A 19,652-nucleotide genomic window follows, 5' to 3' on the forward strand; every position below is an offset into this window, starting at 1 on the left:
ACCTCATACTTTTTCAGATTGAATTCCATTTGCCACTGCTCTGCCCACCTGACCAGTCCATTGATGTACTCCTGCAGTTTATGGCTATCCTCCTCACTATTTACCACCCTATCAATTTTTGTGTCATCCATGAACTTCTCGATCATACCCCCTACGTTCAAGTCCAAATAATTTATATACACCACAAAATGCAAGGACCCCAGCACCAAGCCCTGCGGAACCCCACTGGGAACAGACTTCCAGTCACAGAAACATCCCTCCGCCATTGCCTCTGCTTCCTGCCTCTCAGCCAATTTTGGATCCAAAGTGCCACTTTGCCTTGGATCCCATGGGCTCTGACTTTCTTGACCAGTCTGCCATGAGGGACCTTATCAAAAGCCTTGCTAAAGTCCATGTAGACCACATCAAATGCATTACCCTCATCAACACTCCTGGTTACTTCCTTAAAACATTCGATCAAACTTGTCGAACATGACCTTCCCTTAACAAATCCATGCTGAGTATCCCTGATTAATCCATGTCTCTCCAAGTACAGATATATTCTGTGTCTCAATTCTTTCTAGTAACTTCTCCAACACCAACATTAGACTGACTGGCCTGTAATTTCCCAGTTTATCCCTTCCTCCCTTTTCTAATAATGGGACAATGTTAGCAGTCCTCCAGTCCTCTGGCATCTCACCTGTGGCCAGAGAGGATTTGAAAATTACTGCTAGTGCCCCTGATATCACTTCCTCAACAGCTTGGGGTATATCTCATCTGGGCCTGTGGATATATCCACTTTTATGGCTGCTTAACCTCCTAGTACCTGGTCTCTTTCTGTTAATTTCTTCTAATATTTCACAGTCCTCCACCCTGATGTGCATATCTGCATCGCCCTTTTCCAGTGTAAAGGCCGATGCAAAGTATTCATTGAGGACTGACCCATGTCTTCCAGGTCCACACATACATAACCTCTATGGTCCCTAATTGGCCCTACTCTTTCCCTAGTTATTCTCTTGCTCTTATATATATTTTTAAAACCCATTCGGTTTTCTTCTACTCTACCCACTTAGCTTCCCTAATTTCCTTTTTAATTCCACTTTCTGCTGCACTTTTTACACTCCTCTAGGGACTCTGCCATATTGAGACCCCAGTATTTGCCATAAGCTCCTTTTTTTTAAAATCCTAACCTTTTGTGTCCCTTGACCTCCAGGGTTCTCTGGACTTGGTGTTTCCCCATTACCACCTCCACCAACCCCCCCATCCCCGCTGCCCCCCGCTCCATCTTTACGAGAACATATTTGCCCTGTACTCTCAATATTTCTTCCTTGAATGCCTCCCAATGCTCGGACAGAGTTTTATCTGCAAACAGCTGCTCCCAGTCCACTTGGGCCAAATTGTATCTCACCTTAGTAAAATTAGCCTTTCCCCAGTTTAGAACTTTTATTCCCAGCCCAACCTTATCCTTTTCCATAACTATCCGAAATCTAACTGAGTTATGGTCATTATCTCCAAAAGCTCTCCTGTTGATATGCCTTCCTCCTGTCTGGGCTCATTTCCGAATATTAGCCCTTGTTGGGCTTTCTACATACCGGCTAGAAAAGTTCTCCTGGATGCAACTTAAGAATTTTGCTCCCTCCCTACCTTGCACACTAAAACTATCCCAATTAATATTTGGGTAGTTAAAATCCCCCGCTACTACTGCCTTATTATTCTTACACTTCTCTGAAAATTTGATTACATATTTGATTCTCTACCTCTCCGAGACTATTTGGGGGCCTATAATACAGTATGTTTGCCCCTTTTGTGTTTTTTACTTCCATCCATATGGCCTCATTTGATGATCCTTCCAAAAAAAATCATCCCTCCTCACTGCTATAATTGATTCTTTGATCAATATTGTGAACCCCCTCCTTCTATTCCCTCGTACGCTCTAACCAGGAATGTTGAGCTGCCAATTCTGCCCTTTTAGCCAAGTCTCGGTCATAAGTATGATATACTCCCGTGTGCTTATGTGTACTCAGCTCGTCTGTCTTATTCCCTAATCTCCTTGCATTGAAATATATTCCATTTAGCCTTGCTAAACTCACTTCTTTTTTATCTAGCCTATGTTTCCTCTGCCTTCCAGACTGCTAATTCCATCTCAGCTTCTCTCCCCTCTGAACTACTTTTCAGGATCCCATCCCCCTGCCAATTTAGTTTAAATCTGCACCAACCATTAGCAAACCTCCCTGCGAGGTTGTTGGTCCCATTCCTGTTCAGATGTAACCCGTCCAACTTCCACAGGTCCCACCTCCCCAGAAATGGTCCCAATGCCGCAGGATTCTAAAGGCTCCCCTCCTGCACCATGTCTCCAGCCACACATTCATCTACTCTATCCTCCTTTTCCTATACTCACTACTGTGTGACTCTGGGAGTGATCCAGAGATTACTACCTTTGAAGTCCTGCTTTTCAATTTCCTCCCTAACTCTCTTAAAATCTGCTTGCTTTCTTCCTATGTCATTGGTCCCAACATGGACAATGACCGCTGGCTGTTCACGCTCCCCCTTCAAAATGCCCTGCAGGTGTTCCATGACATCCTTGATCCTAGCACCCAGGAGGCAACATACCATCCTGGAGTCACGTCTACGGCTGCAGAAGCGCCTGTTTTACTCCCCTCACTAACGAATCACCTACCACTATTGCCCATTCAAACTTCTTCCTCCCTCCTGCCCCAAGCAGCTGGACCACACACAGTGCCATGGCCTTGGCTCTGGTTGGCTTCCACAGAGGAACCGTCACTATCGCCATTTTCCAAAGCTGAAAAATGGTTTATGAGTGAGATGCACTCAGGGGATTCCCTTGCTACCTGCCTGGTCCCCTTCTCTGTATGATGGTCACCCATTCCCTCTCTGCTTGCACTTCCTTAAGTTGCGGGGTGACCACACCCTGAAACGCGTTATCCACAAACCTCTCAGCCTCGTGAATGCACCATAGCGCCCCCAGCTGTTGCTCAAGCTCCAAAACCCGGAGCTCGAGTTGCTCCAGTCAGAGGCACCTCCTGCACACATGGTCATCCAGACCACCAGGAGGGTCTAGGATTTCCCACTTAGTGCACTATGTGCAAATCACAGGACTGAGCTCCCCAGACATAGCTTAACTAAATAGAATATGGACCCTTGTTTTTATTTTACCCTTATTCCTACCTGAATATAGACTAGGTGCTGGATCCTCTAGATAGACTAAATCCTCTAAGTGCTGCTGACTGCCTGTCCCAGGGTCCTCCTCTTGCTCTCTACTCTCAGATCCTCTGATTTTTGGTACTGTGCCATTATCAGCTCACACCTTTGACAACTTATTGCATCAAGGGTTTTGAGTAGTAGGGTGCAGGATCATGATATGACAGAAAGAATTATAGGTCCCATGAGATCTTCTTCAGAAAATGCCATATGATAGAATCTCTTGAGATCCATGTCCTGAACGGGCTTCAGTTTAAGGTGTCATTCTTTGACACTACATCCTCCCTCAATGCTGCACTGAATTTAGCCCAGTTATATGTGCAGAGTAAGGATTGAACTTTCAAAGACAAGAGTACTATGAACCAAAAAAATAATGTAGACATTTTGCTTTAAAAAGTGATTTGCCAAACCCTGATAGTGAGATACAGTTCTATATGATACAATTCCTCTCATTGGATCTGTACAACCCACCGGTTACATCACGAACAAAGGCCACCACTAAAACACGCACTGACCTCTACCTCGCGGAGGCTGAGGGTCAACTTGCTGACACTTCCTCCTACCTCTCCCTGGACCATGACCCCACCACTGAACATCAAGCCATTGTTTCCAGGACTGACACTGACCTAATTTCCTCTGGGGATCTCCCTCCCACAGCTTCCAACCTGATAGTCGCCCAACCTCGGACGGCCCGCTTCTATCTCCTACCCAAAATCCACAAACAGAACTGCCCCGGTAGACCGATCGTCTCAGCTTGCTCCTGCCCCACAGAACTCATTTCTCGTTATCTTGACTCCCTTCTCTCTCCCCTTGTCCAGTCCCTTCCCACCTACATCCGTGATTCCTCTGACACCTTACATCACATCAACAATTTCCAGTTCCCTGGCCCCAACCGCTTCCTCTTCACCATGGACGTCCAATCCCTCTACACCTCCATCCCCCACCAGGATGGTCTGAGGGCCCTTAGCTTCTTCCTCGAACAGAGGCCCGAACAATCCCCATCCACCACTACTCTCCTCCGTCTGGCTGAACTTGTTCTCACGCTGAACAATTTCTCCTTCAACTCCTCTCACTTCCTCCAAATAAAAGGTGTGGCTATGGGTACCCGCATGGGCCCCAGCTATGCCTGTCTCTTTATGGGGTATGTGGAACATTTCTTGTTCCAGTCCTACTCCGGCCCCCTTCCACAACTCTTTCTCCGGTATATCGATGATTACTTCGGTGCTGCTTCATGCTCTCGTCGGGACTTGGAAAAATTTATTAATTTTGCTTCCAATCTCCACCCCTCCGTCATTTTCACGTGGTCCATCTCTGACACTTCCCTTCCCTTCCTTGACCTCTCTGTCTCAATCTCTGGTGATAGACTGTCCACCAATATCCATTACAAACCCATCGACTCCCACAGCTATCTCGACTACAGCTCCTCACACCCCACTTCCTGTAAGGACTCCATCCCATTCTCTCAGTTCCTTCGCCTCCGTTGCATCTGTTCCGATGATGCTACCTTCAAAAACAGTTCCTCTGACATGTCCTCCTTCTTCCTTAACCGAGGTTTTTCACCCATGGTCGTTGACAGGGCCCTCAACCGTGTCCTGCCCATCTCCCGCGCATCCGCCCTCACGCCTTCGCCTCCCTCCCAGAAACATGATAGGGTCCCCCTTGTCCTCACTTATCACCCCACCAGCCTCCGCATTCAAAGGATCATCCTCCGCCATTTCCGCCAACTCCAGCATGATGCCACCACCAAACACATCTTTCCTTCACCCCTCTATCGGCATTCCGTAGGGATCGCTCCCTCCAGGACACCCTGGTCCCCTCCTCCATCACCCCCTACTCCTCAACCCCCTCCTATGGCACCACCCCATGCCCACGCAAAAGATGCAACACCTGCCCCTTCACTTCCTCTCTCCTCACCGTCCAAGGACCCAAACACTCCTTTCAATTGAAGCAGCATTTCACTTGCATTTCCCCCAACTTAGTCTACTGCATTCGTTGCTCCCAATGTGGTCTCCTCTACATTGGAGAGACCAAACGTAAACTGGGCGACCGCTTTGCAGAACACCTGCGGTCTGTCCGCAAGAATGACCCAAACCTCCCTGTCGCTTGCCATTTTAACACTCCACCCTGCTCTCTTGCCCACATGTCTGTCCTTGGCTTGCTGCATTGTTCCAGTGAAGCCCAACGCAAACTGGAGGAACAACACCTCATCTTCCGACTAGGCACTTTACAGCCATCTGGACTGAATATTGAATTCAACAACTTTAGGTCGTGAGCTCCCTCCCCCATCCCCACCCCCTTTCTGTTTCCCCCTTCCTTTTCTCTTTTTTTTCCAATAAATTATACAGATTTTCCTTTTCCCACCTATTTCCATTATAAATAGAGAAAAAAAAAATATTTATTTATTTATTTTTTACATCTTTTATGCTCTCCCCACCCCCACTAGATCTATATATTTGAGTGCCCTACCATCCATTCTTAATTAGCACATTCGTTTAGATAATATCACCAACTTTAACTTTAACACCTATGTGTTCTTTTGTATTATTGTTGTTGACATCTTTTGATGATCTGCTTCTATCACTGCTTGTTTGTCCCTACAACTACACCCCCACTCCACCTCCCACTCTCTCTCTCTCTCCGCACCCCCCCCCCCCACCCCCCCCACACACACCTTAAACCAGCTTATATTTCAACTCTTTCTTGGACTCGAACTCAAGTTCGAAGGGTCATGAGGACTCAAAACGTCAACTCTTTTCTTCTCTGCCGATGCTGCCAGACCTGCTGAGTTTTTCCAGGTAATTCTGTTTTTGTTTTTGTTTTGGATTTCCAGCATCCGCAGTTTTTTTGTTTTTAACTAAAACACCATGGCCTTCTATCCAACTTCACCTGCTTCCCCCACCCCACACCCCACACCCCTCTTACACAATATAAATTTCACCAAATTTTTACTTCTCTTAGCTCTACAGAGAGCCATACGGATTCGAAACGTTAACTCTGTTTTTCTCTCCACAGATACTGTCAGAGTTTTTCCAATATTTTTTGTTTCGGATTTCCAGCATCCTCAATATTTTGCCTTTAACTAAATCACCATTCCTAGCTGTGTGAATTGAGTACAACTCTAACATAAAAAACTCAAATACTGTACATGCACCCCCTCTACTTAAGTGGCTGGAACTTGCAATCGATAGCTAAAAGATAATTGTGAGAAATACAAAAACGCCTGCGATAAGAATGACGTGGATTTTAGCTTCGGGAAACTTCCTTGAAACACCACAAGCGACGTGATATTTATATCCACTGGATAATGAAGAGTAATTGTTACCTGCAGCTGCACTACAAAACAAGTTGCACTGTAATACCTCCGGGAGCTTGGCCTAAATAACTAAGTGGTTATGGTACTGGGCTTATAACCCCAAGATCAAGAGTTCAATTTATCCCAATTTTGTTGATTTGGTTTTCATTTAAAAGATTATCAAGAGTTCAAATCTCACAATGGCAAACTATGAAATAATGTAACTTCATCTGAATAGGAACAGATGGAAACGTGTTTGTAGTCGAAAGAGTTACAATACCTCCGGGTATTTTGGAGTTGAGTTTCAAGCTTCTGATTGGTATCCAAGGGCTGGTTTAGTGACATGAGCAACACGTACAAAGGTGGAGCCCGCCTCACGGAAATGTACAACGATGAGACAAAGACACCGAAACTTTAAGGACGAGACTCTGCCGAAGTCGACATCGGGCCACCCAAAGACAGCGATCGGGTCCCTGTTTGAGCGGACATCCTGATTTTAAAGGTAAGCAGCTGAGGAGCGAGACACCGGTGTTAATGGAAGCATTCCAGTCTGTCCATTGGGAAATCTGACACCAGTTATTTGTGAGAGAGCTTCTTAATGGGAACCAGCCGTAAACGAATATTTTGAAATAATGTGAGGGCGAAATAAAAAGAAAACTAAAATAAAAATATATGTCCTTCCTTTCATTCTTTCAAATTCACCCATCATTTCTCAACAGCTGTCTTCTCATGTCGTTGTGTCCAGAATTCACTTAGGAATCCAAACGGGTTGAAATTATGCAAAATGTAATACATTTGTGAAAACTATTCTTGCTCAGTTTAGTGACTCCCTTATTTAAGCTAAATGGCATCGTGCGCTATCTTCCCTTAATTCAAAGTGTAATAATTCGCTTCCTGCTTAGCACCAAATTTCTGTTTTACTCTATAAATTTTGTTTAGTTCAAATTATTGGATAACTTACAAACTGTTAGTTTAAAAAGGACTTTAAATTATTCGAGACAAGCTGTTGTTACAGTTCATTTTAAATCTTTCTGTACTCATGCCATACTTGCCGTACGTGCAACGATGCAGCAACCTAGATTGTGTTCTGGAAAAAAATAAAAATACCTGGAAAAACTCAGCAGGTCTGACAGCATTTGCGGAGAGGAACATAGTTAACGTTTCGAATCCGTATGACTCTTCAACAGAACTAAGCAAAAATAGAAAAGAGGTGTTCCGGACTTATTCGAAGTCCAGCACGAAGAACGAACATGTTTAGAAACACTGCATGATCTGGCACAAACCTGTGTGAATTAATCATTTTCTCAATAACCTGACTTCCTCAGCACCTGTTTTCTTGGAGACCTAGATGGCAGATTCAACTCTTACCACACTTTTTATCAGACGCTTGGAATGTGCTGTGAAGCTTCCTATGGTATGTGACAAACCTTTATTCTTCACAATGAAGTGTTGATCACCCAGCATGATACTGTAAATGGGCTGGGCTTTTAGGGTTACAATTTAAAGTGAAAAGTTATTTGCAACAAAGCGCAGCTGAGCACCAACCTCCAGAAACAACAACAAAATTAATGCATTGTTTTTTAATACAAAGGGCTATTCAGTGACCTTGGTATCCTTCCATCCACCAGAGATGATGGGCACACAGCGAACAATCCATTTAGTTACGTGTTTTCATTTGGTACAGCTTTGCTGATGTCTGTGAGGGTCAATCCTCGAGAGGCAGATTGTGCCATAAGTGCCACATGTGAAGCTGCTAAGTGATGTTGTGAGTTGTTGATTTTGGTGTTGGCACCAGTTGCCAAACTGCAGTAGACACTGGTCATTGTTGCAGTGCACGCCAGCCCACAGGAGGTATCACCATTTCCCTCTTTTGCCAGCTAGTGAATCCCAGGTGCGATAGCTGATGTTTACAACTGTCATGTTGCACTAGCAAGCATCTTGGAGGTTTGGGTTTCCTACTGGCCGTCTGACTCTGCCTACCTCACCATACAGAAAGTCATTGGGTATGCGACCATCTTCCGCCCTGCGGATGTGCCTGATCCACCGAAGCCGCCTCTGTTTGATTAGTGCCAAAACACTTGGCAGCTCTGTCTTTGCCACGTTCGTGATTTTGTACAGCCAGGATATACCCTCAATGAGCCACAGACAGCAAAGATTGAAATTACTGGAAATTATAATTCCTTTCCTGGAAGCTGTAAGTCTCCAATGTTTCACAGCCATACAGCAAGGTGCTGAGAACACAGGTTTTATAAACCATCAACTTGAACTAAGTGCCAGCATTCTTGAGTTGGCTAAAAGCTGTAGCTGCTTTCCCTATGCTCTGCACCCAGGGACAAACTTTCACCCTGAACCCAATGGAGCAGAATTTGCTAACCATGTAACCATAGTAAAGTTACAGCACAGAAGGAGACCATTTGACCCACCTTGTCCATGCCAGCCCGAGGACATCCAGGTGCCCTTTCTAATCCCACCTTCCTGCACCTGGCCCATAGCCCTCAGCTTACAGCATTTAAGGTGCAGATCCAGGTACTTTTTAAAAGAGTTTAGAGTTTCTGCCTCTACCACCAACTTGGGCAGTGAATTCCAGACACTCATTACCCTCGGAGTAAAAAAGTTCTTCCTCGTGTCCCCCCTACACCTTCTGCCACTTATGTTGAATCTATGTCCCCTGGTTCTAGAATTCTCCACCAAGGGAAACAATTTTATCCTGATCACTCTATCTATTCCCCTCATAATTTTGTACATCTCAATCAAGTCACCTCTCAGCCTTCTTTGTTCAAAGGAAAATAACCCCAACCTATCCAATCTCTCCTCGTAGCTACACTTTTCTAACCTTGGCAACATTCTTGTAAACCTCCTCTGCACTCTCTCCAGAGCGATTACATCCTTCTTGTAATGTGGTGACCAGAACTGTACACAATACTTAAGTTGTGGTCTCATCAGTGTTTTATACAATTCCAACATTATATCCTTACTTTTATATTCTAAACCTCTGCCAATGAAAGAGATCATTCCATATGCCTTCTTTACAACCTTGTCTACTTGAACTGTTGCCTTCAGGGACCTATGTACTTGTACGCCAAGATCTCTCACTTCATCTACCCCTCTTAGTATATTCCCATTTATTGTGTAATCCCTGTAACTGTTTGACCTCACTAAATGTATGACCTCACAATTCTGTATGTTAAAATCCATCTGCCACTTTAACGCCCACTCCACCAACCCATCTATATCATTTTGGAGATTACGGCTATCCTCTACACTATCCACTACTCGGCCAATCTTTGTGTCATCTGCAAATTTCCCAATCGTGCCCCCCACATTCATGTCCAAATCGTTAATATATAACACAAACAGCATGGGTCCCAACACCAAGGCTTGTGAAACACCGCTTGAGACAACTTTCCAATCACAAGGGCATCCATCAACCATTACCCTTTGTCTCCTGTTACAGAGCCAACCTTTTATCCAGTTTGCCACATTACCCTGAATCCCATGGGCATTTACTTTCCTGACCAATCTGCCATGTGGGACCTCGTCAAATGCCTTGCTAAAATCCATGTACACGACATCCACTACACTACCTCCATCAACCTTTCTTGTCACTTCCTCAAAGAAGTCAATCAAACTTTTGAGGCAAGACCTTCCTTTAACAAATCCATGCTGACCATTTCCAGTGGAGTCTTATTTCGTGTGATAAAGGGCCTCGATCCATCACCACGGCTTTTTTGATGCTTATAGCCGGGGGGAGTGAGTTACAAGCATGAGACAGACAGTCCATGAGTCTTTGTAACTGAGTTTCCGTGTGGCATTCAGTATCAGGATTAGTAATCAGAGCAAGTTAGAAGTGAAGGAGGAGAAGGAAGACTACAGTACTAACAACATCCTGTCTTACACACATTATGCCCAACAGCCTTTGAGAGAGAGAAAAAAAGTTGTATATGCTTTGTTGGAAAGAATGGGCTTGAGGAGCTGGGTGATTGTCCCTTGTTTCCCCCCTCCCCTAAGCTCTTACATAGAGAAAAAGGTGGTGCTTTCACAACCTTAGGATGTCCCAAATCATTTTACAATGAAATATGCTTTTATCATTTGAATATTTCTCACTCTGTTAATTTCACACATATTAGATTGTTTGGTTGTATTAGGATGCCTTTTGTTGAAAGAAACCCTGAGAATATCGAGGACATCCCTGGTAACACACTAATGGCAGTATCTCTAGCAGTTATAAAGTTCTTTTCTGCTCACACTCAAAGCAGATGTGACATACATTTATTGTACTTTCTCTAGTTTTGTTTCCATCAATAGAATGAGCTACAGCCAATTGATAGCACAGAATGAATAATCACTGCTTGAATGGACTGATTTTATACTTGGATTAACTGGAAGTAATTTGGCCAGTTGTGACAGGATCATCTGAGAAAAGGAAGAAATAAATCATAAACAGGTCTTCTCTGGGTGCCAACAATTTGTTTGGAGGTCTCTATAATTGCCCAACATACCCTACTAATTGAAAATTTCGGCATTGTTCTGAAGAAGGATAGTAGAGTAACAATTGATTTAGAGGAGTAAAAATAAATTTGAATGTAAATTCCATTGTGTCAGCCTTGATTAAGTGATGGCATTCACATCTCTGAGTTCGAAAGTTCAAGGCACATAATCTTGGCTGACTTTTAACACAGTACCAAGGGCGCATTTCATTGTTGGAGGTGCCACCTTTCAGTTGAAACATTAAACAAAGCAGCATCAACCCTCTCAGGTCGACATAAAAGACAAAGACTTTTCTTTGTCTAAATAAAAGCACGGAAGTTCTCCTGGTGTCCTGGCCAATAAGTATCCCTCGGACAACATCACTAAAACAGATTCGCTGGTATTAATCTCATTTGCATGTTGTGATGTCCTGAGAAATGCTAAAAATAAGTGTAATTTCTTTTGATAAATTGTATCATGTTTTATGGTCAGTGTAATTTTTACATTTTACTATACATTATGTCACTTAGCTAGTGTCAAGTTTCTATTACTTTATATAAGCTGGCCATGCAAAATAGGATAACTGGAGTAAGATTAGTTGCAAATTTTCCATCTAAGAAAAAAGCTACTGTGGGATTTTATTTATTTAGCGAATGTAAATCCCCGGTGTCAAGCGATAGCTTCCTCATTTGCTGAGTTTAAGGTGATCAGTCCACCACTTGTCTGTCGAGGGGGACACTCCTCAGTAATGTGCAGCATTGTTTGTGTCTTTCCACAAGTGCTTAAGAGATTTGTACTAAAGCCCCAGTCTGTAGCATTTGAGGGGAGAATAATAATCTTATCAAGGTATGCCATCATAGGCAATGTGGCATTTCTTCTTCTGTATCTCCGAGCTCCTGAATGTTGTATGTCAGCATTTGAAATTTCCTGGTTATCATTTCAGACTATTTATCTAACGAATAAACAATCTCAGTTGACTAATCCATTGACTTTAAACCAACGTCAGATATCTTTGTGGGTAACTGCACAGTGTCAGCCTGGTGTGCTATTAACATTGTTAATGAAAAAGATTAAAATAATAGCAGCTACCTGGGAACTTGAGTAATATACTTAAGGAGATTTTCTGAATGTCTTGAAGCACTGTGATGAATGATGTGTACAACAGCATCTTTTATGTTTTGCTAAATAGGGTGTATTCTAGGTCTTCGTTCATTTGAGTTTTATGATATATACATCAATATTAATAGAAGAAGTGGAGGGGATATTTAATAGAGGCATTCACAATTGTGAAAGGATTTGATGGAGTGAATAAATTGCTTCCAGTGGCAGGAGGGTCAGTAACCAGAGGACAGTTTTAAGGTAATCGGCAACAGAGGATTAATGAGGAAGAATCTTTTTTACAGAGTGAATTGTTATGATTTGTAGTCCGCTGATTGAAATGGTGGAGGAAGCAGGTTTAATAGTAACTTTCAAAAGGAAATTTGACATATACTGGAAAAGGAAACATGGCTATGGGGAAAGAACTGGTGGATTGGATAGCCGTTTCAAAGAAGCAACACAGGCATGATGGGTCAAATGGCCTTCTTCTGTGCAGTTTATTTTAGGAAATGTAGAAGTATCAAATTTTAAAATCTATCAAACCTTTTTAGTTGGCTACATTACATCAGAAAGAAAAAAATACCTGTGTTCAAATCTGCAGATATTTCACTCATAGTATTGAAAATGTGGACATTTAAAATGTGGAAAAATCATTCTTGATTGCTATTTCTTGTTTTAAAACTAGAAATGGTTAAACATGCTAGTGAGGTTCCCTTTTCATGGAATAGGTTTTACTGACCATTTTCACAAATTATTTGACTTAATAAATCCATTAAAAATAGATGTCCTTTTGGAGTTTTGGCTCAACTTGTAGCTAAATTGTCTAGTGTTTAGAGACAAACTGCCATCCCAAACTGGGCAGCTCTAAAGCAACTGCATTGTTTAATGGAAGAAAGAACACAGAGAGAGAAATAGGGAGAGTGTAACAGATAAAGAGGGTGAAGAAACATAAAGAAAAAGGAAGATATGTTGGAAGGGAGAGATTAACAAAGACCTATGAGGGACTGCAGAATAGTTGGCCCTGAAATGTCCTATATTTTCTGGAGAGAATATTGCTTTATGCTTGCATCATTTTTGACTTAGTAAAAACAGGAATTTCTGTTCTCCAGGGAGAAAAAAAATCAGTGATACAGAGTAAGAGGGAATAATACAGACAGAGTCACTAAATAAGTAGAGAAAGATTTACTCCATGAATAAAACACCGGTCTAAAAGAACTATAAATAGTTAACCAACAGTTTAAGAAAACATGACAGCCACAAAAAGCTGACATCAAAACCGGCTAAATATAACTCTAATGGCATGTGAAGACAAGGAGTTAGACCGCAAGTGCAGTAGGACATGAGTTTTTGAGATTCAAAACAAAAGTGATTATTTATAACCTACCTGCCAATTTACCCAACATTTTATCACTTTTATTGCAGGGAGAAAACTAAAACAAGGGCAGTGTGCAGCAGTGGTTGATTTGGAAATTAGTGAAAGGAGATATGAATGCTGAAAGTACTTGTCTTAGGGAGGGGAATTGGAGGGCATAAACCCTATAAAAGTTTTGTTTTTAACACATTTGGTGTTCTTTGTGAAATTTTAGAGCCTTCTGTAGTTCTGCACTTCAAACCAAAAGTAATTTATTCTGCAACATAAATATTGTAAATGTGAAAATAAAGCACAGACGTTGCAAAATCATAATGAACTGGTTAACATCTCCATTAAAACAGCAGATGGAGAAACAGCAACTAAATATGATAAGCATTCATCCGCCACTATCAGCAACATTATGCTCCAGTTTATTTGGCACTGCCAAAGAAGTTTATTTTTGGGTGCTGGAAACAAAAATGATTGGAGACAACAATTATCCAGATTAGGTGCACCAAATTTTGCTTTGCACCAACAGTCACCAGCAGCTGAATGTTCTGCCCTCAGCTGGAACTGACAGACTCTGACCACTGGTTTATCTATTTTAGTCCGAGTATGTTAGTCTTCCTATTTCCTCATGAGCATTGACCACTCAACTGCAAATTTTCTGGGTCATCACTGCAGTTTCTCCTAGTGACAAAAGCACTTTTGCCATGAACATTTGGACAAACAAAACATCTTTCAAAGTGAAATACAACCAGATATTCCAATTTATTTCACATTTCGCACATCACAAGGTTAGGTTATTGATTATGACAATCTCAATGTAATTTTTAAAACTAAATGAAGTTCATCATCACTCCTGCCCATTCCTTATTTTATTTTCAAACTCTGTAATTCCAGCAGTGCGGTGATGGGAATCCTTACATAATGCCAGTTAATGCATTCACTCCAGGGAGTATCTTCCGAATCTCAAAAAAGCAGTTGAGCTATTCTGGGAAGAAAAAAGATTTTGATGTAAGATTAATCTTGGACATGTCTCAGGATGTTTCTTTGAGGAAGATGAAAAGTTTAAAAAGAATGCACAATTTGGCTGCAGAAAGTAACAATTAAAACCATTTGCAACTGGAATTCTCCAAAATGATCAGCTGATCTTATTGCTTCAAGTTTGTGCACAACCAACGGCGGAAGAAAGTATTGCTGGTTTCTGGTTCTAACAGCTTTTGGTCCCAATCCTCTCCAACCATTTGATTCATCCAGACCAGCTCCTGTCTCACCTGTTAATTGATGTGATTGAGTGATGTAGACATTTCCCAATCCTTACTGTTCCTGGCCCGGGTCCCACCCTTCGGTTGGAGAACTGGCCGGGTACCTATGTTGCTTTTGGTGGGGGAGGCCTGACTGATTTAAGTACCTGCCAGGAACTTAAGTGGTCGTTGTTGGGCCTTCCTTGGGATTTAGGACCCCATGGCAGAATTCCCGCCTGGCAAGAGCTGCTGATGAGTCAGAGGCTGGCATCTCTCCAGTAGGCAGTGCCACTTGAAGTGGTGGCTGCTGCTGGTTGACAAAGATCTTGCTATAAGATTTCCTTATGTACTTTGATGTGAGATTTTGTTTGATAACAGTCCTGTGAAATGCTTTATTACATTATACATATAATTGTAAGCTGTTGCAAGACTATGAGGGGAAACTCCTGCAACAATTTCTCTTGTCTCTTCTGCAGGATATATAATGCTGCCTGGGAAAAATGCTTTAAAATGTCAATGAGAACCTTTCGGCTGTGTGGGCCAATGGGAGTATGGCTAAATCACCAATGTCGATAATAATGTTCTTACATCATCTTTTATATGGTAAGAATAAGTTATTTAAATTATTTCAGTAATACAATCATTATTAAAGAAAAGAGACATCAGGCTCGATTTTTAACTCTGTGCAAGTGATGGGTTTTGAATGGGTTAAAATCAGACCTATCCTGTTGTGCGACCTTTCACAATTAATTTAGAAGTAAAGTAACTATTTTGAGAGACATTATGATACTAAATGCTGGCCTGGATTTTGCCATCTGCAGTGAACTAATGGTGCTAGCCTTTCATTGCACTTACAGTTGGCCACAAGCTTTCTGTGGGCTTTTACTCTAGAATCTGTAGTTATTCAAGAGCCAAAACGGTGCAGTGCCTTCTGCAGGGGATCTGGGACATGTGTGAACAGAGCTAACAATGGTGTGTCTCTTTAACCAAAGAGGTTGAAGATCCTTCACAGAGTCATGCAGAGTCTAGACCAGGGAGTGCGAGTTAGAATATTTAATTCAATGGAAAAGTCACATTCGGAAAGAAAAATAAAAAGAGGGAGAGAAAGATTGGTTAACAGAGAGAGAGATAAAAGAGGCAGAAAGAGAAAAGCAAAAAAAAAAATTATTTACATTTTTAACTTTTTTAAAATCTCCAACAATAATTGAAATCTGATTGATTTAGATGTCATACTTGTTAAAGTTAATTTTCAGCTTGTTTGGAAAAATTAATACTTATCACACTGTAGAAAGCTCACTTACACTTGATTGAACAAATGTTCTCTTTTTCTGGTGTGTTTAGTGGGTATCTAGAAGGTACGTATGACAATTTTGTGCGTTTCTTCAGTTTTAATGGTGAGTCTCTCAGTGAGATATTGTTATGGTGAAGTTCCTGGAGAAGCAATGCAACTCGAAGCAGCTTCCTGATTTCCACATTTAGCTGCGAATATATAACCATCAGAGGATTCTGTCTGTTAACTCTTCAGTAACAGTAGCATTGCTAACCTCGTTGTTTCTGCTACAAAATCTGGATTATCTGTTTTTGGAGAATGTAAATTTGTTTGAAGATGAGAGAAAAATCTGTTAATCCTTCATTAGACTAGAAATAAACTGTATCAGCTTTCACAGGATTTAGAACGAGATACCAAACTCTTCACATTGATCAGTCAACAAACAGAATTTAAACTCAACCAGCCACTGTCCATTAGCCAGTTAGACCATAAGCCACACATTAACCTTTCCACAGTTGGTGGCTCTGGGGAATTCTTTACTCCGTGGCCTGACCAATCTTTTAATTTAGGCACTGTTGCTGATAAACGCTCTGGCATTACATAAATAGTTACAATAACAATGGCCACTTATATTTATATAAGACATTTAACACAGTAAAAATATCCTAAGGTGTTTCACAGTAGTATTATAAAACAAATATGACATTGATCCACATACGGAGATACTAGAAACATGGGAAATAGGAGGATTAGATCATTCGGCCCCTCAAGCCTGCACCACCATTCAACTAGATCACGCTGATCTGCTACCTCAAAGCCATTTTCCTGCACTATCCCCATATCCCTTGATATCTTTAATATTTAGAAATCTATTGACCTCTGTCTTGAATATACTCATTGACTGATCCTCCACATCAATCTGGGGTAGAGAATGCCAAAGATTCACCACCCTCTGAGTGAAGATATTCCTCTTCCTCTCAAGCCCTAAATGGCCTACCCCTTATTCTGAGGCTGTGTCCCCTTATTCTAGACTCCCCTGCCAGGGTAAACATCCTTTCAGCATCTACCCTGTTGAGCCCTGTAAGAATTTTGTATGCTTCAATGAGATCACTCCTCATTTTTCTAAACCCTAGAAAATATAGGTCCAGCCTCCTCAATCTCTCTTCACAGGACAATCTCTTTGCTCGCGAGGTTGGAGTTTGGGCAGTAGTTTGCAAGGATGGAGGGATCAAAGTTTCTAATTCTTGCACTTTAACTCTTTGAAGAAACCCTTCAGAGTGTTAAGAAAATAATTGCTTGCTATTTCACTCTGTCTGTTGACATAAGCCTTAGGGTTTCCATTACTGGATTAGTGCTGTATGACTGATTTTACAACCATCCATTATCATAGTAGGGTCCTACCATTTCACAGTTTTATTGACAGATCCAAATGTTTATGGACTCTGAAGTGAGACTATGAATTCCAATGCTTGTTTTTATAAAGGATATGGAATTGAATAAAATGATTATGTAGGTGAAGGAATGTATGTGTAGTAAATAGGTTTTTATGAATGAACGTCTTTTTTAAATAAAGTCTACAGTGGGCACCTAGAACGTCATGTTATTTAATCTCAGTACGGGTCCTGAGGTCTCCCCTTGGTGGATACTGGATGATTTGGCATGGTAGCTGTGATGGCAAAGGGTGAGGAGTGGGAGCATGGGTTGGCATGAGCTAGGACCAATTTGGCATAGGGGCTAAAGAGGAACATGGGGGTGGGCAGAGGACATAAGGTGGCATGGGGAGTTTGTGGAGGGGGAGGGGGGGTGAAGGGATGTGAGAACAAAACATTTTTGTGATTTTTATTAAATTTCTACACAGTGCTGGAGCACCAAGGTAGATCTTCCGCCCAGCCTGTCTCTGCCCCCAGCATCCTCTGCTATTGAGTTTGTAGTTAGTGCAGGCCTGCATTGCTCTTTCCATACCAGAAGCCTAAATGTGCATTTGTTCTTTAGTTTTAGGTCAGCTGCCCACACCACCACGGAATGTGAACTTAACTTCTGTAAACTTTAGGTATTTTGTGACATGGGAACCGGGAACTGGGTCACCCCCAGGCGCAAGGTACACAGTTGCAACCTGCAATTTAAGGTAGGTAGCTATGTCTGTTGTTGGATTTCTGAAATGTTTCCCCAGTGAATGCATTCTATATTTTTAATTCAGTCTCAGGATGTGGGCATCATTGGCAAGGTAGGCATTTAAACCCATCTTAGTTGCCCTGGAACAGATGGTGGGGAGGCTCCTTCTTGAGTTTGCATGAAGAATGTACACCCATACTGCTGTAAGGGAATGATTTCCAGGACTCTGACCCAGAGGGGACAAAGAAACAACATATTTTTCCAAGTTCTTTTTTTATTCATTCATGGGATTGTGACATCGCTGGCTAGACCAGCATTTAGCCATCCCTAATTGCCCTTGAGAAGGTGGTGATGAGCTGCCGCCTTGAACTGCTGCAGTCTGTGTGGTGTAGGTACACCCACAGTGCTGTTTTGACACAGCGACAGTAAAGGAACGGCTATATATTTCCAAGTCAGGATGGTGAGTGGCTTAGAGGGGAACTTCCAGGTGATGGTGTTCCCATGTATCTGCTGCCCTTGTCCTTCTAGATAGTAGTGGTCGTGGGTTTGGAAGGTGCTGCCTAAGGATCCTTCGTGAGTATCTGCAGTGCATCTTGTAGATAGTACACACTGCTGCTACTGTGCATTAGTGGTGGAGGGAGTGAATGTTTGTGCATGGGGTGCCGATCAAATGGGCTGCTTTGTCCTGGATGGTGTCAAGCTTCTGGAATGTTGTTGGAGCAGCACTCATCCAGGCAAGGGGACAGTATTCCATCACACTTCTGACGTGCCTTGAAAATGGTTGGCAGGCTTTGGGGAGTCAGGAGGTGAGTTATTAGCTGCAGGATTCCTAGCCTCTGACCTGCTCTTGTAGCCACAGTATTTATATGGCTAGTCCAGTTCAGTTTCTTGTTAATTGGACCCTCCTGGTTGTTGATAGTGGGAGATTCAGCGATGATAGTGCCATTAAATGTCTAGGGGTGATGGTGAGATTCTCTCTTGTTGGAGATGGTCATTGCCTGGCATTTGCATATCCAAAGAAGGGGTGGAAGCAAAATGACTCAGGACCACAAACAATGATACTTTGAACTCCTCAAACACAATGGCAGTGATTTTCCTTCCCCGCCGTGGAGGATGTGGCAGGCCAGCCAAGTCCATTGACTTTCAACAGGACTGGAAGATTCCCGCTGTGGACAGGGCCAGAAAATCTCGGCCAATGAGCTCCTATTTAGTGTATTAGTAACTTTTGCAAATTGCCCATTGATTTACCATATTAAACATGTTTAAAAGTTAATATGTATAATAGTAACAGTCCTCGTGAAAAAGTGTTTGGCAAACCTTTTTGATTATTTACAGCCATTGAATAAATAGTACCAAAATGCATCATCAGATAACAACTTGCTATTAGCATCTTAATGACAATGACATAAGTCTCATTTTCGCTTCCCTCCAACACAAGGAAGGTTTTCCAAACAATTGTTAGCGAGTTTCTGTCACCATTATCACAATGGAACATTTTACAAAGACTCAATTTTTCATTCCATTTCTGTATTTAGTTGGAGCTGGCTTAAGCTCACTCTCTGCGTGGCGTATCAAATGGCTATACTTGTCCTTTCCCATGAGTGGGAAGACCTTCCA

General features: G+C 42.2%; 1 protein-coding gene across 2 annotated transcripts in view; it reads left to right on the top strand.

The window, feature by feature from the left end:
* The first annotated feature begins 6,744 nt into the window (after window positions 1-6,744).
* LOC121282330 overlaps window positions 6,745-19,652 on the top strand; it is a 45,313-nt gene continuing 32,405 nt past the window's right edge. For both annotated transcript variants that reach the window (XM_041196022.1, XM_041196023.1), the window contains exons 1-4: window positions 6,745-6,992; window positions 7,816-7,904; window positions 15,130-15,256; window positions 17,916-18,048. In XM_041196022.1, the coding sequence (XP_041051956.1) occupies window positions 15,205-15,256; window positions 17,916-18,048 (185 nt within the window). In that variant the 5' untranslated portion in view covers window positions 6,745-6,992; window positions 7,816-7,904; window positions 15,130-15,204. The remainder of the gene's footprint in view (window positions 6,993-7,815; window positions 7,905-15,129; window positions 15,257-17,915; window positions 18,049-19,652) is intronic.

Source organism: Carcharodon carcharias, chromosome 9 (genome assembly GCF_017639515.1).
Source record: "Carcharodon carcharias isolate sCarCar2 chromosome 9, sCarCar2.pri, whole genome shotgun sequence".
In the NCBI taxonomy this organism is placed as follows: Eukaryota; Metazoa; Chordata; class Chondrichthyes; order Lamniformes; family Lamnidae; genus Carcharodon; species Carcharodon carcharias.